Below are 24,154 nucleotides of genomic sequence, written 5' to 3'. Positions count from 1 at the left end.
TAAGACTCCACCAGAGTGCATTCTTCCTTTTTCTAAGGGTTCAAATGAAGAAATATATCATCACTGAATAGATTTGAGTCAACCTACTTTCCAGGCTATAGTTACTGCAAGAGAAAACTCCTTCTGGGCTGAGCCAGTACTGACCACACCACGTACTTTTGATAGAAACAGAGTAACACCAATGACCTTACAACCCCTCTCCACACTTCAGCAGTTACTTGAGGCAAAAGACACTACAGGGACAGACAGATATTATGTCTTTTTCCTTAAAAGGACTGTGCTGGGAAACTTGGCTTCAGAACAAGACAGACCCCTTAGTTACTTCATTCTTCGTTAATCTGGTAATTTGAAGGCCCTGTATTCCTTGCTGTTGAACAGAGGGAAAGGAAGAAACCTGTGGAATGACTTGGTGATGAATCTTGACAGGGGAACAGCGATAGATACATAAAAGAATTGTCTCCAGTCATTCTCTGTCCTTTAGAATAGCTCCTATCAACTTCTTGAGAAGTTCCACTTACTCTCCAGCAAAGTTTTATTATGCAAACAAGGATCTTACACAGCTTTTTAAAAACACAAAGTTTGCAAAACAAGATCAACGCACCTTCTGCTCCACCGAAACCCCGGGGCAACTTCAATCTAAGGAAGAGAGGTAAACAATGTGACAGAACTGCTAACAGTGAGAGAGCATGGCAGGCACAGGACCAAGTCTGCAAGCTAAGCTGTACACTCATTCATCCATCCCAAACTTTAAAAGCTTATCATGGATAGGTTAAGGTGGCCAGTAAAAAACCACAGACTGATCACTCCTATCTTGTGTGACTGAAGCCTCTGGGACGTGAAGTTAACCTGAAGCAAATGTCATTGCTGGCATTTCATCAATCTAAACCAACCTGCAGAAGCTGGGTAGGTAAGCAAGACATGCTGCAAGAGCTTATTCAGAAAGAGGACAGATACACTTCAGTGCACGTTTTGAGCCCTTCTTCAAATTTTTTTCAGCCACACTGGATTAATCACTTATTTTCTGTGCACCTCATTTTTTTACCTGCCAGGGAAGTACCTAATACTCTGTGGGTAATTAATGCTTACGTAATTGAGATAGCTATGTAGTATAAAGGGATGCTGACCTTAAGAAACTGCTACACTGCAAGCATTTTGCAGGAAAACAACTGTGTAGACAGCAGCAAGTTTAATGACCTGTCAGTGCCTTTTACATGGTCTCTTCTGAAAGAGGTGGCACGTTCACATACGCCTATTCTGCAGCAGATCTTAGTTGCTGTGTAACAAATGCATAAAATCACTGCAAGTAGAATTGCAATAGACAATATTACACAAAGGACAAGACTGAGGAAGCCTTATAAAGCATGAAAATACATGTTTGATCAGTACAGAAAGGCTAAATTAATAGCTGCTTCTTACACATACCAAAGGGCTCCCAACCGAGAGGCAACAATGAAGTTTCAATCCATTATTTGCATTCAAAAACAAAAAAGTTCAATGTGAACAGAAACATGTGTTTTCAGGGATTCCCAAGATGTAAAACATTCTCCTGTAATTGTATAAATAAGAGTCAGAGACTGAAACCCATTAGTATGTTTCCACTAACAAAGCAGAATATAACAGAACAGCAAGTTAAAACTTCATGGAAATGACCAGCGTCAGTGTACAGCATAAAATGGTGCTGTGCTGGCATGGAAAAGAGGAAAGTCCAGAGTACTCTCTTAAGGAAACAAGATAAGAGCAACCCCGTTCTTGTGCCTAGTGATATTTATTCTTATAAGGCTACACTCTTTTATGAGTAGAAGTACTTACTTTCCATAGCCTTGCTGACACTTCCATTCAGAATTTCAGTACCTTGCATACTAACACTCTTCCCTTCCCTTACTGGGGTAGAAATAGTTTCAGCAATTTTTTCCTGTTGCTTTATGAGTCTACACCCATATGAATAAACAAAGTTATGCATTGCATGCATATCTTTAAAGAAGTAGCAAAACTGAAGATACACTTTTGCCTCAAGTTTCAAAAGCCATGACCCATCATATCTCTGCACATCAGGATGCCAGGATGAGGCCGAGAGCAGGATCTAGGGAAAAATCCAAGCAGTGAGCACTGTGGGACTCAGGAAAGCTCCAGGACACTCTAGAAATAAAGCAGTGTTGGAAGCATGTGCAAGTTTATATGGTATATGCCCACTTCACTCCTAGCTGTTGTCATGTCCAACAACTGCCTTGCCCTCAGTGAGCACTTATTCCTCCTCCTCCCACCTCAAACTAGCCCAGAATTACTTCCACAGCCAGTGAAGGGGTCCGAACAGATAGAAAAGTGGAAAGCTAGGCAACTGTAGCAGCCAATGACCCCTTCCAAAGCCAGCTCTGCCTGTATCTGAATATCACAACCAGATCCAAAATGCAAAAGGTAAGAACAAACAAAGGACAGCCACAACAAGCTTGAGTTTCGTTACCTCTCAGGTTTCAAAAGCCTTACACTCACTGCAACTAAATCTGCACTCCAATTTGCTAACACACATATATACAGGACTGAGACCCTGGAAGACTTATGGGTATATGAAGTGAATGTTGCTGAGGGGAAACTGATGTTACCAACTGGCTGAGGGAAAAAATTTTTGCATAAAAAAGTAGTTACAGGTAGGTTCCCTCTGGATTCCTTTTAGATCCACTAATACCAAACAATTTTTACTAGAGCATCTGATCTCAGACGTTTCCAAATTCGCACCCGTTTCCTCCCCATTGTGCAAAATGCAGTTAACATAACTAGCACAGCAGGAAGGACAGACTCGCTGAGAAAGCCTGGACAATTGTTCACAAACCAGTCTACCATCCAGGAGTGTAAAACTAGTTTAAAATTATGAAAGAAGGTAAAATTTAAGGGCATTCAAATAGACAATGCAAGGGGGACTAATCCTATTTTCAGAGTTAGAAAGCAACCAACCTTTAGCACAGAAACCATCACGTGGTGCTGTCAAACACAGTCTTCTCTCAGGAAGAGACAAAGGGAGGGATGTACACACCGCACCGAGGGATGTATGTGCTGCACTGGAGACAAAGACAAAAAGAACTGTCCAGGGTCACTCGCGAGTTGCTCAGGAGCAAGAATGAGAGGCACTCGCCTCTGCTCGCCTTCTGCCCTGGTTCTCAGAAGTGTTTGCTACAGCAGGGCAATTGCAACATTTACAGTCATGTTTAGACTTCGGAGCTATCAGGGACTGCAGAAGATAACCTATCCCTTACTTCAACACAATCTAAAGCAAAATGGTTCACTTAACCCTTATTTTTCTGGTTTGCAGGAATCCTTTTCCTTAAGGAGTTTTTCGCTAGCAATTTGGGCTGCAGAATTTTTGGGACAACACATTGCTCTTCATCAATCCCCTCTCATGAAGGACGTGCAAGCTAGGGTGGATTGAAACACTCACTTTTGCTCAGCCAACAAGCACACTTACACCAGAGACACTTTTGCTCTTTGTTCATAGCGCAGAGAACCCCAGCTTATGCTCAACTGTAGCATAAGAATCAAGCCTAGACCTTAAGCGAGGAGTGCAGTGACTGTGCTCCTGCCTGCATCGCCCTCACAGGTAGGTGGGCTGAATCATCTTCTGGAGATTTTTGACAAAGAATTGCCCAGGGAACAGCTTTGAGAGTAACTTCAGTAGACTGGGTCAAGAGCAAAGAAAATCTTTTTGTGCAATCTGTGACAAATTCACACTGCAGAGAACTTCACGTACTGTACTCCATCCGTAGACTGAGTCAGTGCCCCCAGCAGAAGGTTTTTCCGCCTCCAACTGCTCTTTATACCATCATTAGAAAGGTGCAAAAACCACAATTTGTGATGCAAAGTCAACAGCTGCTTACTGCATGCAAACTTTCAAGACAGGTGAATCAGGAGAAAATAGGGGCAAACAACTATAATTCCTAGTCCTTAGAGAGGATAACAGAAACTTCAGCTATAATAAAAAAATAATGAGATTGATATTATTTTGGGGCATAAGAAGAAAAGTTTCAGTTCTAAAAACTGCACTAGCCAACAGGAACACTGCTGTGTTGTCAGGAATAATTAGACTGCAATGATGTCAACTAGAAAAATATTTTCACTTGCTGGCTGTGTAAATCACTAGCATTTTTGGATTCACTAAAAAGAAGTTTGTAAAGACTCCCTGAAATCCTGACACTTCCTCAGCGCAAGAGTGATGTCTCAATAGTAGCTCACACAGAGCCTGTGTTCGCACCAACAACACACGAGGACAAGGCTGGCATGTTTGACTATCCTGGGTTTGACCCAGAACAAGGGCTCCCCCCAAGCAAAAATTTTACAGAAGATCAAAAAAAAAAAGCAGTTGCATCGAAATGCTTCTTTTGCAGCAGTCAATGACTAGCCTCCTGTCAGCAGTCAGGATCACACACAGTTTATACACATGGGAGTGGTACAAGCTGTGCTCAGTGTCCTCAGAGGAGAGGCTCTAATGGCATTTGTTCAAAGCCTTTTATTAACCATCCCTTGACAACATGATGTGGCTTTGGCCAGTGCTCGTCTCCTGCTTGCTGTAGGGAGGAAAGACTTGAGGAGGCAGCACCCTTGGGACCAACATAAGGCCTCCGCAATCCTCAGTATTAGAGTATAAATTGAGTCTGCCAGACGGAAAAGTGGTTGGTACAAGCTTTAAATCACCTCTGCCAAGCAGTACCACTGTTTTACACACTGGAGTCAGATGACTCTCCTACTACTTGTTTAATATCGTGCCTACCAAGCTGAACTGATGGGGGAAGCACGGCCAAAGTCTTATAAAAAGTTTGTTTCAGAAGACCAGGCACTTATATTATTTTTATCACACTCAAGCTGGTTCCTCACTGTAGGAGCAACTCCCACACTGATTCCAGCTGGTGTTGGTTTGGTTTTTTTTTTTTTCTATCTACGATCATTTCTTTCAAGTATAGGGCTGCACTGGATGGATAAAGCCCGATTTCACCTCTGTTCCCATTGTGGGTGAGTTAAGTGATCACTCACCCACGCCAGGCTAATTCCAACGGCTGTCTGCAAGCATCTTATCACCAGAGTCTGCTTTGCCACAAGTCCCACTCTCAAGACAAGAGAGGGAATGCAATTCCCCCGCCTCAAGGGGACATTACCACAATTAGCATACAAGAAGAAACCTGATTCCAGCTAAAGCACACAAGAAAGTAAACAAAAGGTAAATGTTTAATGACAGTTGAGATTTTTGTACTTCCAACTGTACTCCTGAGTGTACTCCTAGCTTTAAAAGTAAGTTTTAAAATAAGGCTATGATTGCAACACTTAAATGACTTGTAAGTACAGCTCCTAGATATGGTGCAGCAAATTCCACTGGAAGTCTTCAATTTACATCAGTAGACATGAAATGTTACTTTAAGTCACTGATTTTAATCTTGTTATGCACCTGTAATCTGTTTATTTTGTTAAATCCAGGTCAAGTCTCACTAGCTGGCAACTGTTAAATCACACTGATATAGATACTTGAATATAAAATGTAACCTGTTAATGCAGGATAACATGCTGTGCTTACTTTATTATGCATAATAAACTCCTAACTTTTTCAATTAAAAGCGCTCCACACAACATATTATCAGTTTGGTGAGGTTTTTGTTGGGTTTTTGTTGTTTTGTGGTTTTGTTTTTTGTTTTTTGGTTTTTTTTTAACTAATGGCTTGCATCTTTGGATGGAAATCAGAATTTTATTAAATGCACAGCCAACACTTTCAGATTCCACCTTATGCAAAATTCACATCTGCCTTGAATGAGACTTACGAAGGGGAGAAAAACATTTACTTAATTTGTTTCACATCTAAAGTCTACTAAAAGAAAGCAAGCATAATCCTTGGAAATTGAACTGAACCGATTGCTTCTGGTTACCTCTTCCTCAATTTTAAGAGTAGTCCTTTCTTTACCTATGCAGAAATAACTAGGTGTGAAAAGTTAGCTTTCTTTTTTCAGCTTTCAAATGGATTCCACCATCACAGTCACTAATTGAGCTGTTTAAACAGAAGGAAATATGCTGCAGGTGCAGAGTCATCAAAAGTTCATTTATCACTGCACTTCAAACTCCAAGTGCTTAACTAATGACTTCCATCATATCAGAGGTTCTGCTTTACAACTACTGCAACATGATCACACTCTCTACTTTTCAAGTTTTCTGAACATGAAAACTAACATTATTTAAATATTTTAAGAGGTTGGTTAGTGAGAGGGTTAGAAACATGCTTGAAAAACTATGAGCACTACAGAAGCAACCACAGGGATTCAAGACTTTGTTATTCCTCTTTAATACAACCCAAAATGAGAAAAACAAGTTATATAGCTTATTTTCAGGAGTATTCCAAAGGAAAAATTTAGAAATATTTCATTCCACTTGATTATTTGACAGCAGAAATAGGCAAAGGAAAGAAGAGGAACATCTAAGACTATTTACAACCTGATAATTTATTCCTGAATGATTCAACTGTAAGGCTAGGAAAAACTATTTTTAGAAGTTTCTTGCTTGCCAGTTTTATATATGTTGAGACAAATTTTTAAAAGGTTATTATGATTCTTAGAGTCAAAATTAAATCAATACATCTGTTAAAATTTATTATGGATTTTACATGAAGGACTAATACCACCTTGAAAGCTGTAGCCACTCCAGCTGATTTAGTAGTTTCCTCCTACGCAAACAGCCCAGAGCAGCAGCTGTGCTGTTCCCTCCCATCCTGCTCTTCCGAGTATTTCAACCCTGTGCTAGACAAAACCACTTCTGGGAGTGAAAGCGCCATCCAGGTACCCAGCAGCAGAAAGCAACGCTCACTCACACTCTTCAGAGTAAGTTCTGCTTTAACCAAAAGACCACAGCAGCCCCAGCAGTTTCCGAAACTGCAATCCCCGAATACATTTAACCTGTTTGAGTCTGCATGCATTTCAGCAACACTATTTTGCAAGTTTTAAAGTGTACCAATTTATTTTTGAACTTGGATCTGTTTTACAGTTAGCAATTATCTTACTTCCTGTACTCCAGTCCCTAGCAGACCGGAAAACTCCCTCTTTTTCCTGTGATCACAACTGCAACCTGTGATCAGCTTTACCTGATACTATCAGATGTAAAAAGGCACAGATACTGAAACATTGGAGCCTTAAGCTTTCACTAACATATAGTGGTAGTACTAAGTAAAGCCTGTAAATGGGAAAACTACGTGATGAGTAGCCCTAATACCATAAGAAAGAATTAATATGAATAAACTATTCTGAAAATCAGCAAATGAGACGAGATACTTAACTTCACATGCCATTCCCAAAACTAAGAAGCTGCATGGACAGATCAAGATACCCCTGGAGACAGAGGTATAATAAAATTGAAAGTTAAGTAACAGCTTGTAACAGTAACACTTCTCTTCTAGTGATGGTGTACTAAATACTCCAAATTTGTTGGAGACAATATAAGTTCAACCTGGTTTCCTAAGGACATTTGTTTGCATCTCTAAGAGGCGAAACAGTTCAGTAGTCTCTGCTCAAGAAAGGATCTACGACCAGAAAAACAGTTCAACATAGGTTTTCACAAGAGACTTTAAAGTACCAGTTACCTTGAGACTAAAATATAAACCAAGATACTTTCTGCCACTACAGTCTCTGTGACAAGTACTGGAATCTTGTCTGCTAGCACTTTACAGTAAGACAGCCACCCTGATACAGAAACTGCAATTTTTTTAAGTGAAAGCAATAACCACATACAAGTAAAACAAGGAGACAATTTGCTAATACCAAGCATCACATTCTCAGAAAAATCTAACTTCACTGCAGTGAAAAGTGTGCAGTTAATGTCAAGTCCAGCATTTGTTCCATCAAGGTGTGCATTAGAAGTTGCTTTATAAACTACATGCACATCTGACATACAACAGTAATTCTGGTTTGATTAAGTGCAAGGGAAAACTGTACTGACCAACAGGGAGGAAACATCATCTGACTTGGTGTACAAAGACGCTTGACAACCTATTTCTGTACTGATGCCTTTCTGGAGTACCAATCTCCTCAAGTACTTTGATCTGAATTTAGTTCTGTATGCAAATAAACCCATTTGGATCACAGGATTTGGGAAATCACATACCTGTAGTTAGCAGAGCACTAACCACACTGCCTAAGAGTATACTATTTGGATACCTGGCAGTGATGGGGAGGAGACAGTTAAGATTTAAGAAATAGCTTATGGGATGAAGAACTGAGCAAGTGACACTGACACTTGCTGACCACGTGACACCAACTTCGGAACAAGGAAATAAGAGACCTATGAGAAACCTAGAAATGACATGAATTTGCATTCATTTTTAAGCCTTCAAACACTTCATGGATGCTTAGTAGAAAGCCCTTCTGAATACCAGATCTTGTCTGAACTGAAAACTAGTGGAAAACTTACCTTTCCAGTCTCTGAAGCAACTATGACAAAAATCACCATTATATTTGTTTGTAGTCCATGTACTACAATTTTTTTAAAATAGTTTTTTCAGTACTGGGGAAAAACAACTAAAGTGAGGGCTTCTTTGACTCTGTTCTCCTATAGAGCTTATTGCCAAAGACTAATTCCAGAGCTCTGCTGAGATTAAACCGTTAATATACACAAAAAGACACTATAAAAACTCAGCTTAGAAAAAAAAAAATCAAATAGCATATTTATTTCAGCTCCATTCAAAAAGTAAATATTTGTCATGTGCAAGTTAGTAGACTTCTTCCCTAGGACTTCTCTATCAAAATGAAACTGAGAAGTGTTCCTTTCCCCAGCTCAATGGCCCTCCCAAAACACAAACACACTGATGTTATGCAAAGAGGACTCCTTGAACTACACACTAACGAGTTCCCTTTGAGATTTAAGGTTTCTTAGTCTGGATTAGAGTCTGAGCATGAGGCTCCTGTGCCTGGGTGGATGGGTGGGGTATTTACAAAAAGGGAGAAAAAACACAAGAACTTAAATTAAAAACAAACTAATTCTGCCATTAATAATGAGGCTCACATCTGTTTTGAACACTGTTTCATGTTCTTGTGAAATACAGCTACAGGGGACTTATTTCACAAAACAATGCTCCACAGCTTCATTCTCTATAAAGGAATCCGTTTAAAAACACACACTTTAACTTCAGTACCCAAAGACTTAGTAAACCTCCCGATCCTTTGGAAATGTGGCCAGGGCGTTAGTATTGTTTCTCACTCTAACCAAGTGCACTGATGAGCAATGGGCAAAGCCCAAGCACAGATCAGTTCCTAGGAGATCCAACCCCCTTCTGAACTAGCTATCCCTGCTGTCAACACCAAATGTAACCTGTTTGCTGAACTGCACGCAGAACAGATTCAGTTGGCATGCAAAGACAACACCAGCAGCTTTGAAGAAAAAACTATCAGATTCCTGAAAGAGGCAAATATTGCACTGGATGACTGCTGTACGAGAGGCCTACTCATGGGCGCAGACAAAGACAGAATATTTTAACTCAGGCTACGGTTCAACAATAAATTCCCTTTTTCCTCTACACAGACGAGCTCATGCTTTGACAGTGACGGATAGATAGCAAAACCGTAAACTGAAGATTATGCATCACCGGACAAGAGTCTCAACAACAGCGCTGGGCAGGCGGGAAGGGGCAAACATGTTAGACACAGAAGGTAATGCTTCAAAAAGCTGAAGAATGACAACTTTACACCTTCACTTATGAAACAAGAAACTGATGGACTCATCAATTCAAGTGCTTCTGCCTTTTGCATAAGATTCAATTTAAGAATTACATTACTGGGATAGTCAGCTTATTGCTAGCTGCAGTCTCCATCCACTGCAAGACAAGCTACAGACTGGGGCAAAAAAAACTACACTGTGCTGGGCTCTCCCAAGACCACATGCTGACAACTAAAGAAGCCAAGCGTCAAGCATCAAGTGCCAAGCTGTACTTTCCTCTTTATACGATTAGAACAGTCTAAAACCTAGAGAGAAGCTTCCTTTAGATATAAGTGATGCTGAATAAGCCTACTTGATGATAAAAGAAAAACATTGTTTATGACAGCTACTAAACTCCAGAGAGCAGCATATTTTAAATTAGAAGACTGTATCTACTCATAAAAACAGGTATTTCAAGGACAGCTTGCTTATGCTGCCCTAATGAAGTGCAGGTGACGTACACAGCTATGATACTATGACTCAGACAAGATGCTAGCTCCTCTGAGAGGCTTCCTGGTTTTGGAGTAGGAAGAACACAGGAGGATATAAGAAAGCAAAAGTGAAAAAGGCTCTTGAAAAATGCATGTTATCCACATTCACGTCCAAAGGTATCCTGGACAGCTGGAGAGATGTTCCAATCGGCTGGAGCAAGATGAAGTAACCCAAACACCTGCGTAGCTCCAGTATGATAACTTGCAAATACCAGAGTTAACAGCACCGATATCCTGACTCTGATTTGTGCCAGTGTTTGTTTACTAAAAAGATGGATCAAGATGACACCTACAACAGGACTGGGCAACACTGCAGAAGTTAAGCAAGGTCACTGTTGTTAAGAGTTCATCTCTCGCACTGTATTTGTGTTCACATGAACCTACTGCCTCTGGATCTGGCAATTTACACTTGTGTACTGGAACACAACTTGCACCTTACTTTTTCTACTGCCAGAAAGCACTCAAGACTTCTTGCTGTTTAGTCCTGAGGTGCACTGTTACCAAACTGAAGGAACCTAATCTTCAGTCAAAATCAATGCTAAAAACTAAGTGTCGAGCGGAAACACCAGTAAGGAAAGCTTACTCTGATCCACACATGAAGGGGTTTCCTGTGCACAAGAAGCATTACAACAGATATAGCACATTTTAACAGCCTCAATGACATTCTCGGTCCTCAAAAGAAGAGCAGGCAGCCTTTTATTCCCCATCTGGTGGTCATTAACTCTAGAGTACAAACCTCAGAGTACGTCACTAGTACTACTCCATCCCTCCATTTTGTACATGCTGCTTGTATTGCAATGAATCATACCATCACACGGATCTCCAAAGAGCTCCTGCTTCCAGTTTCCCAAAAGGCTAGATTAAAATGGAGAGCGCTCGTCTAACTTGTAAGTAAGTGCACCTTCTTGGGCAAGTTAGAACTGGTACCCGCCCATCCCAGCTGTTTAATCTCTCCAATAATTGATCTTACTCACACACTTGCTAGCATTCACAAACTGGCAGAAGACATAATATGCTCTTCCTATTGCTCAAGGCACAGTTAGGAGACACTCATACCAAGGTGTCATGCATGGTGCAAGAGACAAACCTGTAAAGCACTTGATACCGGAACCCTACACACAGACCAGGAAACCACTCATCTCCCTACTGTAAATCCACTGATTTCACTAATTGCAAAACCCAGCATGCAACTTTTTAGTATTTGTGAAATAATTTAGTACCACAGAAAAAATGCACGCTTTAGCTCCTGAGTTCTGCATTTAAGAAAAAATTACAACATACGCTAAAACTGCAGAAGCTCCTTTTTTTCTTTTTTGTACTGCCCTTTGCTAACCACCTCAGTCTTCAGCTGGAAAGAGAATTAAAAATCGAAAACAAATGTCCAAGTTGGAATTGAATCTTAGTCCTAGCCAGACAGCTTTAGATCTATTTCTGTGCTGGAAAAAAATCACTCCCACTCTGTTCTTGTTTCTCCACCTCTGAGAAGAGCATAGTACTCCCTCTTCTCCCACTGTGTTGCCTATTTAAACAATACGGCCTTAGGACAGGATAACAATGTATAGCACAAAGGACCTTAATTCCAGGCATAGCGTCCTTGTGTAACAGAATGTCCCTCCCCAGTGTTTCCTGCCTTCAGCTTCAAAAGAGTCTCTCTTCATATTCAACCCTTCATCTTCACATAGCCTGACCAGAGCACCAAGTAATACAGACTATGCCGATAGCTGGCAAGACAGTATCACAGAAAACCAGAAGCTGGAATAAGAACTGCCAATTTACTTAGCTACTAACGTCCCTAAGGACAGAAAGAACTCCATCCACTTGCATTCACTGCAGAGCAGATGAAGGAAGACAGCCCTCCTACCCAGTTATCAGGCCTCCAAACCATCCCATGTCACAAGCTATGTAACAGGGTGTCCCCTGCCACCACCTGTGCTTTTCTCCTCCTAAAACCCTGCTTACAGACCACAAAAACAGAAGCCTCTTAGTTGTGCTACCCTAACTCCAGAAATCTCTGCATTTCAGTTAGAAGACCACTACATGTTTCTCAACTCTACCTCCAGATACTTGAAATATGGTGTCTGATGCAGATTTTTAAAGGAAAAAAAACACAGAGGGTGAGAGCCCACTTTTCTCTCACCCTCTCCTCTAAAAGGTCTTTTTAGGCCACCTCTCCAAAACAAGAAACTGCAACCTCAGAGGAAGACGAGCAGCTGTTTTGACAAGTCTGGCCCTTGTTCAAATACTGGAATATAAGCCTTGAACAGTAATACATTACCATCAATAAAAAGTTCAACTAAAGTACATTGCCCTGGCCCTAAAACACAGGTCATCTATTCCATGTTACATACAAAGGAAAAACTACCACATTGTTGTTCAAATTGAAAAGGTATACAGGAGAAAAGTGACAAGTAAAAGAAGAAAAAAAGGTTCTGGGTAACACTCTACAAGTTCATATTCTCATGTGTCAGAAGCAGCATTAGGTAATAGACCAGAGTAAGTGACAAATGCCAGGAAAAATTAAAAAGCTATCTGTACTTGGGTATTGCTCCATTCCTATTATTTTCGTGACTTTTTACCATGAAGCCACGTCTCTGATCAATGTCTAAAAAAATTCTTCTTAAAAATTCTTAAAATTATTCCATTTAGACACTGTCACACATCTTCTAGCTGCACCAAACTGACAAGACATTTGGATGGAAACAAGACAACTTCCAATCCCATGCAGTATACACTGAGTAGTGGAGTGAGCCCAACACTTCAGAAATCACAAAGCATTTGGTAAAACTCATTCCAGAGCAGCTGAACAGTGCTCATGCAGTGGGTTTCAGACAGGACAAGCTGTATGCAGTCTTATCCATGTTGAACACAAGACCTCATATTTCATTTGTTCCTGTCATTTATTGCCTAACACAGCAAAACACTCTACTACTGAGGTCCCAGATGCTTGCTGCAAAAATTAGTAAGACTGTGCAAATCAATGATCGGGATTTCAAAATGAGCAGTAAGTAGTAAAAGTCACCAGGGTCTTATTTTTAGAAAATCATTGAAAAAATAGCATTATGGGAGAAAAAGTGACATTTTGAAGCATCAGAACTATGCCTTCATTGAGAATCTAAGAGTATTTCTCCCCCAAATAAAGTTGTACTATCTGCTAAATACTGTGTGTCTGTAAGAGACTGTCAGCTGTATACTGCAGCTGATGAGACATAACAGGCACTTAGCTAGTACATCCTCACCATGGAGCATGTCTTTAGCCGACACAGATATGACCTAGCCAAAGATGTGTTACACAGACTGATCAAAATATTTTAGTGAAGCTGCAAGTACACTCCAAGCTTTCCTGAGGCAGAAATCAATCTCTCTTCAGTCATGGAAAGATACAGCCAGCTGCAGAATCACTCTGCTGCAGCATCAAATTCCATGAACGTCCATCTGTCTTTAACATGCAACCATCTATGTTGGGCAGAATTATGAAGGAGCAAATCTTCATCTTTTGATGGGCACCATGAAGCTCAGCATCCTGCAATACTGCTAGAGAAGGAAGCCATTGTCTTTATAACACTCCCTAAAAAAAACCCTTCTCTGACGAAGGTATAAGATAAAAATACATGCATGCACACCCACACAGCTCACAACTGCACAAAGCATATGGTAAGCCTGTGAACATGAACAAATACATTCATGTCAAAAATATTGATAAGGAATCCAAAAAGTTCTACAGATTAGAAGCAACTTCTGGCTCTAAGACTGACAGGAGCCTTCTAATAAAACAATTTCCCAATGGCCTGCTGCTGTCCCTCTTTACCCTGCCATCATCCCAATTTCAGAAGTTACCACCTTCAAACTTAAAAAGGGATTTAAGTACTTTAGGTGGAGACACAGGTTGTTTTTCTTGATGAGGTATTGTCTGCTGAGGCTGAATGACAAGCACCTACACTAACTTTCCTGCTATGCCTCCCATATTTGAGCCTGCACTGCCCCCATCCCATCAAGATATGCATTTCAGACATTCTCCAGCCCCCGTCTCTAAGTTTCCAAGACAGGAGTAAAGCATGCTCAATGCTGTCTGTCCTTGCGACTCCTTCATGTTGGGAACTGTCAGTTTAGAAACACACAGCAGCTGTCAGTACAAGTTAATTGTCTAAGCTGAACTACTGCTGCGATCATCTTCAAGTGAAGCTATTGAGATTTAAGTAACAGCTATGAACAAAGGACGCTTCCCCAGGGTGAAGCAACAGTATCAAATGTAGTCTTCACAAGAGCTGTCTGGCCATGTCTTCTTTTTCCGCACAGAGTATGTTACTCTCACGGGCAAACAGGCCTTGAGATGATGGAAAACATCACTAGAACTTTGTGGTAACACTCTAGCAAATTTGTGAGGCAATTCTTATATGAACCACTGTCCCTCTTCTACTCATCTTTTCTCATTACAGGACTCCATCTCTATCATTAGCTATTAATAGGGAACTAGTTGCCAAGGTCTCCCACTTCCCCAAAAGCATCAAGTCTGATCTCCACCAGCTGTGCTGGAGGATCTCCCAGAATATTGCTTGTTGCAAGGACTGGCACAAAACTGTGTATTTCATATCACCGCTCCTGCTGACACTGCAACACAGACTGAGGCTTAACAAAATCCTACTTTTATCTCAAAGAAGTCTGAGAATCATTGATGTTAAGTAGGTGTTACAAAAGAACAAGTTTCGGGAAGACTGCAGCTCCATACTCTCCACTTTCATTCTCAAGTCTGGAGCTCTCACTTTTTCATCAGGTGAATAGCTACAGAAGTCAAATTGAGAAACCAAATTTCAACTTGCAAATATGCATGTATGCTCATGTTTCTAAAGCCAACAGCAACTTTCTACTGCTCTTTATATGTTGCAGGTCACAAGAATACAAAATTAACTTCACCTTTTCTTTTCACATCACCTTCCAAATGTCCTAACTCCCACTGTGACACTAGAAGATATCACTGTAGTTCACTCTTTATGATCATTAGTTTAAAAAGCAAGCATTTAAGATGAAAATATTTCTAACTATGAATCTGATTAAATCCACTGGAACTATTTAGTATTTATGTCAGTCAGGACATTTTTGAAAGAATGCTGTGCTAAAAATACTGTAGTCTCATACACACCAGGAAACCACTACTACAACTTTTCACCTGAACTACTAAATAGCAGGAGCCTGCAGTAGAAAAGGCGCTCTCTGCTCTGCCCAGAACAGCACTTCAACCCTGTATTAATTCCAATGTTCAACCAGTGATAAGACAATGGAAGCCACCAGAGGCACATGCAGTAGGATCTCCCTAGAGCAGACAGTTAATAGCAGAGTAAGGACAGCAGTAACTGGGAATACTGTTTAAAAGGAATAATCCTACTGTAGCCAAGAACTGGGTTTTAAACTGATTTTCTAGCTGTTCTTTCAGAAATGCAGGTCAACAGCAAACTCACTGCTGAAACAACAGCAAGTCCACATCCTTCTCCTGTTCTCTCAACAGGAGGAAGCATTCTGAAATCTAATGATGATACATAATTAAATGCTGACAGTGCTAAACAGCTCAGAACGGATAGTCATGCAAGGAGAAGGTATGGCTGGGCATCTCTGTCATATGCTGCTGTCTCAGTCAAATGAAACAGCCCCAGAAAAGCGAGGTGATAAACACCGATTTCTACAATGAATATCCTCTCTCAGATTTGGAAACCTAAGACACAGTCCTTCAAAACTGCAGGCAGGAGTGGAATACATAATGCTAAATAGCATTTTGCTCCCATGTTTCGGAGTGTGAGGTTTTCTATAAAACTTGGGGCAGTTTCTATAAAACTAGCAGCCACAAAGGCAATTCAAGTTAATAACGCCAATAAATATTTCTGAATGACTGCATGTCTTACAAGGATATGAGAAATTATATTAGCACAACCAGCTCAAGCAGACTTGAAAGAGAAACTATCCCATCTTGAAAAGCAGAAAAATCTGCACTGATTTCTTATGTTATATTGTCCTTTTCTAAAATAGTCACTGTATCATTAAAGCCCATCCCTGCCGTCCAATAACAAAAAAGCGGATACACTGTCAGAGCTCCGCTGATTTTAGCAGAACTACAGCAATTTACAACACCAGTAAGAATCTGACCTGGAGCCTCTCTCTAATAGGGCAGTGGCTTGTGCTATTTCAGCAGGTATTACTTTAACAGGAATCCAGTGAAATCATTAACAGAGGAATTTGAGTCAATGAGATGTTAAGTACTTGCTATAATTACATATTATTGCAGTTTCTGCTGACAGCGCAACTCAGGAGGCTGGAATTCAATGAACTATCCAACAAATATCTGAAGTCACAGTTGTAAATGAAATTAAATCTGAATTTGAGTTTGATCATGTTTATGAGCTGTGTGCCTCATTTATGTGAAGCCATGTAAAAAACCCACACTTTTACATTGGTTAAAATTTTTTCATGTTTTACAAAGTAAACAAAGTAGCCCTGATAGCATGTTAATAACAGATATCACTTAACACTGTAGTAAAAGTAAAAACATCTTAAGAAAATCTGCTAGAAGTAGGAAGCACACAGGCCATTAACCCCCAAAACACATCTTCCAGCACATTTAGGTAATTCTGCTGAGTTTCAACAAAAACAAAAGTTGGCTGCAGCTAACAGAAACGCATTCAACTCCTCACTCCCACAAGACATCCATTAAGTTTTAACCTGAATACTGAATGTGTCAGAACAATTAACACAACAGACCTCAAGGTCTTTAGCAAAAGCCCTTCTGAGGCTACTGCTGGGAAGATAGATGCAAACAACTTATGTAGCACACGATATTTAAGAGCGGCTTACCAACAATACATTTATTTACATTTCTGAGTCTGCATTTCTGAGAAGTGTCATAAACGATCAATTTACTTCAGAGTACCCTCACTTGTAACAATCTGAAGATTCCCGTAGTAAAGCTACACTGTTATATTCTACAAGCCCTGCAATAGATTGCTGTGAACACGTTGAAAATCAATGTGAAAACAAGATTAAGAAATTTTGCAGAGATTGGCGTCTGACGTTAAATACTTCTAAAATAAAAAAGCTAAGTGGTTTCAGACTTAAAACTACCCCGAGTATTGTTCTGAGGCCGTGGGCAGCACTTCTTACAATGCAGGCTCATCACCCAGCACCACAGTCTGGAAGTGAAGGCAGGGAGTGACTCGAGGCTTGTGTTGGAAGGAACAAATTACATTCTTCAGGATTAATGTCTCCATGTATCACAAAAAAGGGGAAGGAAATTTTCAGTGGAGATATCAATCTCCATCTAAATACCATTAACTACCTTTTGTATTTTGGTTCCCTTGCCAGACATTTGACATTTAAACTCACTGGTGACGACATGCTCCCAGGGAACTTAAAAGACAGTTTCGCCCTGACGTGCACAAGACACAGACAGAGCACAAGCTTCAAGCTTCCCAACTTCATGAAGTTTGTTTAGTACAATGGCTCTAACAGCAGCGCTAAGGTGCCCAGAGCCCTACGTCAGAAGTGGCCCTGCTCTCCCTCAAAAACACTCTCACCCATCCAGAAGGCACCAACAAAGCAGCAGCAAGAACAAATCTGATCTCCAACAGACTGTTTCACAACCATTGAAAAACCTTAAGGATCTCCGTTACTTTGCTTTTCAGTTTGTTCGCATTTAAATCACCCCCGTATTTTATGTGCACAGCTCTATCACACATGAAACATTAATTTAATGCAAAACACAAAATGTGCTGAAATTCCTTAACTTGTAAGGCATTTGTTCAGCACTCTTGCTATTTAATTTAAATTTCCCTCTTGCTCATTCCCCTTCATATCTTCACCCTGATATATACAGAGGTGCCGTATGAGCACTCAGGCCAACATAAAAAACCTGCCAGTTTCTGATAAGATGCTGCAGCAGCAAGGGCTTCTTCTTTCCCCCCCAAAATTCACTGTTAAAGCAAGCCCCTCCTTCAAGCGTATCTGACTTCCAGAAGCCATCTCTATGACACTGGACAATCAAATTCACACTTGACTCCTATTAACATACTGTAATGGTTACTACGGTGATACTGGCCTCAAATTGCATCTTAACATTATTGGTCAAGTCAACCAGAGTTTTTTTTCCCCTCTGGAAAAAAAACACTGTTTAGGGTGATGTCTTCACTTTCTACACAGAACAGTTCTGGATTTTACACAAATTCTGATCACAGGCTGATGAACAGCCAAGACACTAACAGCAGTTAGTGGAATTTAGTAGCTTTGGAACGCAATTTGATTATTTTGCAAACAGAAGTAATTTTTATCTACTGCACTCTGCAAACACAATGGGAGAACTGAAAGTCAAGATAAATTGCTTTTAGTCTCAACATTGTCCTCAGTAGTAAGAGGTTGTTATGTTCAACCTTAATAACAAAGCTCTTAAAGGCAAAACTCAACAGAATCCAAACAGATTTTGCATCTGAAGTGATCTGCAATTTCACCAAGTGAGAAAAAAAAAAATCAGAATGATTCCCTCCCTGAGTACATAGGTGTGACTCAACATTCACATCTGTGAAGAAGGGGTCATTTTCAATGACCAAGCTGTACTTGGAAATTACAGTTTTAGACTACCATTTCCCTTCTACAATGCTGAAGACTGCGAGGACGTTAGTTGCAAAAAAGGCTCGCTGTTTCAGCACAATATTGTTCTCAGGATGGTTTGCAAACAGGCACTGCTAGGACTCAACATGCAAAAGTCTTTGCAGTGCGTACTGATACTAAAAATACAGTTAAGGGGAAAAAAATACCCACTATGGCCAAACTAAACAGCAGGAAGAATCTGAATATTGAGATGGAATACAATTACCCAAGTTGGAATTTGCCCAGGACACTCTTGCGTAGAGTGATCTGGCTATCTAATGACAAGAAATAGCCAGGAACACATATTTACTGCTGGCATCCTCTCTCATACCTAACACTACCCTGCTATCAATGAAATGGGTGTGTAATCAGATCCAAGTTCTCAGCTACAACCAGGGTGCTCCTCAGTGACCTGCAATGGGCTAGCAGATACACCTCCACCCACCTTACTTCAGTTGCAACAACTTGTGTGATCACCACCTGAGGCAGCATGTCCACTGACCCAGATATGAACATTAGTAACAACAGGAAGCTTCAAAGTGCTTAAGCTGCTCTATTACTGATACACTATCCAGAAGTCACCCAAAACATTCTTTATTAACAAAAATGTTTACTGCTGGTACATTCAACATTTAGAATGAGTCAGTACCAGCTCCCAGAAAAACTTCCCTTCCCCCAAATGTAAAGAGTACAGGCAGCCTAAAAGGAGACTTTGGCTCTATTGTTAAGCGCTGCCTAACAATAATCGAAGTACAAACCAATTCTAAACATCTGGAAAAAAAAAAGTACTTGAGATTCCCACCACCCACTCCTAATCTTTGCCACTAAATAGGATCAAAAGAAGAATATAAGAGCTAGAGCCTCAGCGCTATGCCTAAATGAGAACCGCTGTTCTCAGATCCACGCGTGACAATTCCTGACACAGAAGTCCAAAGAACTCCTGTGTAGAGGAAACAAGACTTGGAGCAAGCAGAGGTGACAGGTTTTCAGGAAGATCAGTCGTGGTCACGAGGTCAGAGAGGACAGTGTCTATTCAGCATTATTCCCTTAACAAGACTAACAGAGTTACACGCACCTTTCAGCACTGAAAAGGATCTTGTATTTTAGGGGCCTCTGATCAGTCGCAATGATGTTACATGACTTCCATAAAATAATTACAACAGGAGGAAAAGGGTGCCGATACCTACACTGGTATTAATTTGTTGGGTATGCTTGATTTACCAGGAATTCAGTTTTTCCATCAAGGTGTCTTTCTTACTTTGAATTTCTGTATTGAATTCCTCCAACACATGGTAGAAATAAAAACTGGAGGAGTTTTAAGTGCTATATGCCTAAAACTCTTAGAAGAATAAAACAGCACATGGTCACAATAGAGGAGAAAAATCCCCCTAAGAGGTTCACTAGAAGCTGGAGTGGAAAGGTCAAATATGCATCATTTCCCCTATGTAAATCAGTACGTAACTAAAGCTTACCAGGGAGTACTTTTCCCTAAATAAAGATGATCCTTAAGCAAGTATTTCCCAGCATAAGAAGGCTACAAGTATTCAAATACATGCTTATATTTAAGTTGCTTCAAAAGTTACTCCTGCACTTCTTGGGAAAATCACTGCACCCTTTTTTCTGTTAAGAATTATTCATAGAGCCCTACTATAGATTTAGAATGGAAATAAAAGTTCAAAAACTGCATATTCCCTACTGTCAGCTCCTACTGCACACACACAATCACATTCCAATCAACTGACAGAAAGGTGCACGCAAACGTAGATTTGTAAATATTTACACGCAGTAGCCTACAAAGCAACCAGGCACATGGACATCATCCAGAAAAGCATGCTAAAAATCAGTATAAGTCAAGCAGATATCTTCAACCATTTTTTTGTCCTCTACCACCTCACTAGTCAGAGGACAGCTCAGACTTCCTTACACATCCCGAACAGTGACAATAACACATACAGACAAAGGTAGGTTGTACGTCCTCAACTTCCCTCCACCCTGCTTAAGCCCTCCAATTTGACATCTACCAACTTGGGGGGGGATTGCAATTAGCTTGCTTCCTAGAAAAATGAATAAACAATCAGAAAAAGTTAGCAGCCATCAGGCTGACTAGAAAAGATAATATTATATGCGTATATATATATGAATATAAATACATATAGACATATAAGTGTATATATTCATATATAAATATATACATATATAAAATTGCAGGACTCCTATAATGTTTCTGAACGAAATGAAGAGTTAGCTTGCAAACTTTCTGAAGTGATGCTGTTCACCTTTCTGGAATTGTCTACATTATCTGGTTTTTGTGGTTTTTTGGGTTTTTTTTTTTTAAATGTGGGCTTTTATTTTAATTAAAAAGCCCCACCCAACAAGGTAAAGTTACATCAATTAAATAGCAAGGAAAGAAATAAGACTGATCTTAAAATGGATGCAGCAGATTCTTTTAAAGAGCAACATGTTGCAATCACCTTTCATTTTAGGGGAAGGGAGGGATTCCCTGAAAGGAACAGAGACGGGGAGCAGTGGGGGGAGGGAGGCTGCGATAAAAAACAGCTTGGGGATTTATTTTAATTAAAAACTTTGCTTTCCCCTCCGTTAAGAAGGGGCTGGGGGCTGGGGATCGCCGCCCGGTGCCTCTGTAAAAGGTTCCTCTCCGGCAGCTCGGGGAGGAGGAGAAGGAGAGAAAGCCACACAGAAGAGAGGAGAAAAAGAAAATGGCGCAGAGACTAAGTCCCGACCGTCGACAAGGCGACTTTCCAGGGAGGAATCGGGGCCCAAAGGGGACCCCGGGAGAGCCGATGGGCTCGGATCGGGGGCCTCCGGTGCCCCCACTCGGGGAAGCGGGGGTCGGGGGGGGCGAGGCCGCCGGGAAAGGGGCGCTTTTGGCAGCTCGATGGGAACAATGGGGCCGGTGAGCGAGGAGCCGGGACTTAGTCTCTGGGACGCCATGTCTGTGCGCGGCCGGCGCGGCGAGGCGAGGGGCGCGCCGGGGCCACACTCACCGTTCGCTCGGAAATCCGCCTCGATCTGCGGGGAGAGGAGACAGGGAGAGACCGTGAAACACGCCGTCCCGCCGGGGGATTTTTGGGGGGGGGGGGGCTGGGGGGGGGGAGGGGGGCGCTGGATTTTCCCCCCTTTCCTTCATCCTCATTTTTAGGGAAATTAAATATCAAATGAGAAATGACCAGCGCGATGCAGAAGGTGCCCTCCGTGGCGGGGGCTGGGTGAACCATCCCCCGGCACCCGCACAGCTCCTGGGGTGATCCCCCTCCCAGAGGGGAGCGAACCAAGGGAAGGTGGCCAGCCGCCCCCCTCCCCACCTCCCAGGCAGGGGGTCACACATGAGTCCCCTATCCTCCAGCGCCCCCCATCTGGGCAGAAACGGGTCCCCGGGCGGGGAGGGGGGCTCGGTGGAGGGGGGCGCCCCAGCACGACAAGGGGGGGACAGGCCGGGTTGACAGGGCTCTCCCCAGACGCGTGGGCTGCCCCGAGCGGGGGCAGGCAGGGGGCAGCAGCAGGGCACGTCCCCTCTCACTGAGGTTAAAGGAGGGGGGGTCAGCCGGGCCCCCAGGACCGACCCTGAGGGGAAGTAAGGACCCCGCGGCCTCGGTGGCGAGGGGCCGGGGTCCCCGGGGAGCGGGCCCCCGCGGGCGGTGAAGGGGCGCTCACCTGGGAATCGTTGTGCAGCTGGTCCCCGCTCATGCCGGACGGTACGGGAGGCCTAACGGAGCGGTGGAGAGGAGAGCCGAGGAGAGCCGAGCCGCGCCGCCGGGGACGCGCGGAGCCTGGACGCGACGGAGAGCGCAGCCCCTGGCTCCACGGCGGTTGTGTAACAGACTAAGTCCTCATTTCGGCGCACTGCGCAGGCGCGACGCCTTTTACCGGCGGGGCGGGGCCAAGGCGATGTTAGGCAGAACGCGGGGGCGGGAGCTGGGAAACGGCAGTTCGTGTGTTTGCATCCGAGCCACGCCCCCCCGCGCGCGAGCCGGCGGGATTTGCATACGGACCACGCCCCGCCCGTGTGCTTCCCTCCGAACACAACCAACCCGCTCGCCCCCTCCCGTGCGCCCTGCGCCGGCTCGCTTTTTACATATCCGGTCGCGCCTCTTCCTCCCTGTTCTCCAATCGCGCGGCAAAAGCCGGCCCTCATTTACATGCTCGACCCCGCCCCACCGCTCCCCTCCCCACCGCTGAAGGAACCCGGCGCATTGTGTAAAGAACCCGTGCCCCGCTGTGCGCGCAGTGCGCACGCGCCCCATTCCACCCTGCGGGCCGCCGGCTGTATTTGCATACCAAGCCCCGCCTCTCGTCCCGCAGGCCCCACCCCCGCCCTGTCAGGGGAGCATGGCGGCGCCCGGGTGGCGGGAGGGGCTGGCGGAGCGGGCGGCCGTGTCGGGGTGCGTTCCCCCCCCGGGTCCCCGTGATAACCGGCACAGTTACATCGTGAGCGCCCTGCGAGGCCCCACAGGCCCTGCTAAAGGAACGGGCTGCAGGCTTTCCTTGCGGGCCCGCGGGGCATGCCCTGGGCCCGGCCGTGGCTGGCAGGCCTGCCCCCCAGCCCCGGGCAGGGTTTAACAGTGAACCGGGGTAGGACGTCTCCTCACGGCAGCTGCACTGCTCCGGCACCCGGGAACTGGTTATGGCCACGCTTACGGCGTCCTGATCAATGCCAGGCAGGGCTGCGGTGCATGGAAACAGACGGTGTTGTCCGGGCTGGGTGACCGCACCTGCCTTGTGTCTTCCCTCCAGATGGGCTGCTGGTGGGCTTGGGGCCTGACGGGCCTTTCTCTTACGCCGGCTTTCCACAGGAGGAACTCTGAGAGCTCGGCTGAGTCACGCTCCTACAGAGCGTATATAAGCACAAATGGCCTGATGTGCAGTTTGATTTCGAGCATTTCAAAATGATGCAGCTGTCAGTTCCCTTTGGCAGGAAAGGAGCAGAGTGTGGTGTGCGCATCTGTCCTGAAAAGAGCCCGAGCGTGTGAGTGACCTCTCGTTGTTAGTCTGTCTGCACAACTGTACCAGGCTGAAATGCAGAGGCCGCAGTAACCACGCAGAGATTACATTATGCTAGGTGCTGTACAACTGCCCTGCATCCAGATAAGAGTGATGCTAAGGAGGGATGCAGGTCGGGCAGGTTTGGGCTGGCTTGACTTGTTAAAGTCAAGGACAGCAATGGTGCATTGCAAATAAGAGCTGTCTGCTTTAAAAAGGGATCAGCCAGCCAGATTTTTCTTCCAGTGTAAACAGGCCCTTTAATTTTTTTCTCTCACGAGGAAACGGAGGGTAAAAAGGAAACAAAAGCTTTATTTTCTTTTAGCTAATGTGAGAATGAATCACGT

The 24,154-nt window shown here is 43.0% G+C and overlaps 1 protein-coding gene across 1 annotated transcript in view; it reads right to left on the bottom strand.

Moving 5' to 3' along the window:
* Positions 1 to 22,611, bottom strand: part of TOP1 (DNA topoisomerase I) — a 69,143-nt gene extending 46,532 nt beyond the window's left edge. Inside the window, exons 1-2 of the mRNA XM_050907237.1 lie at positions 22,482 to 22,611; positions 21,815 to 21,839 (exon numbers count right to left, since the gene is read on the bottom strand). Coding sequence (XP_050763194.1) covers positions 21,815 to 21,839; positions 22,482 to 22,514 — 58 coding nt within the window. The 5' untranslated portion in view covers positions 22,515 to 22,611. The remainder of the gene's footprint in view (positions 1 to 21,814; positions 21,840 to 22,481) is intronic.
* Between the last annotated feature and the right edge of the window lie 1,543 nt (positions 22,612 to 24,154).

Source organism: Gymnogyps californianus, chromosome 17 (genome assembly GCF_018139145.2).
Source record: "Gymnogyps californianus isolate 813 chromosome 17, ASM1813914v2, whole genome shotgun sequence".
NCBI lineage: Eukaryota > Metazoa > Chordata > Aves > Accipitriformes > Cathartidae > Gymnogyps > Gymnogyps californianus.
The sequence above is the reverse complement of the archived record's forward strand: the minus strand, read 5'-3'. Positions and strand labels throughout refer to the sequence as shown.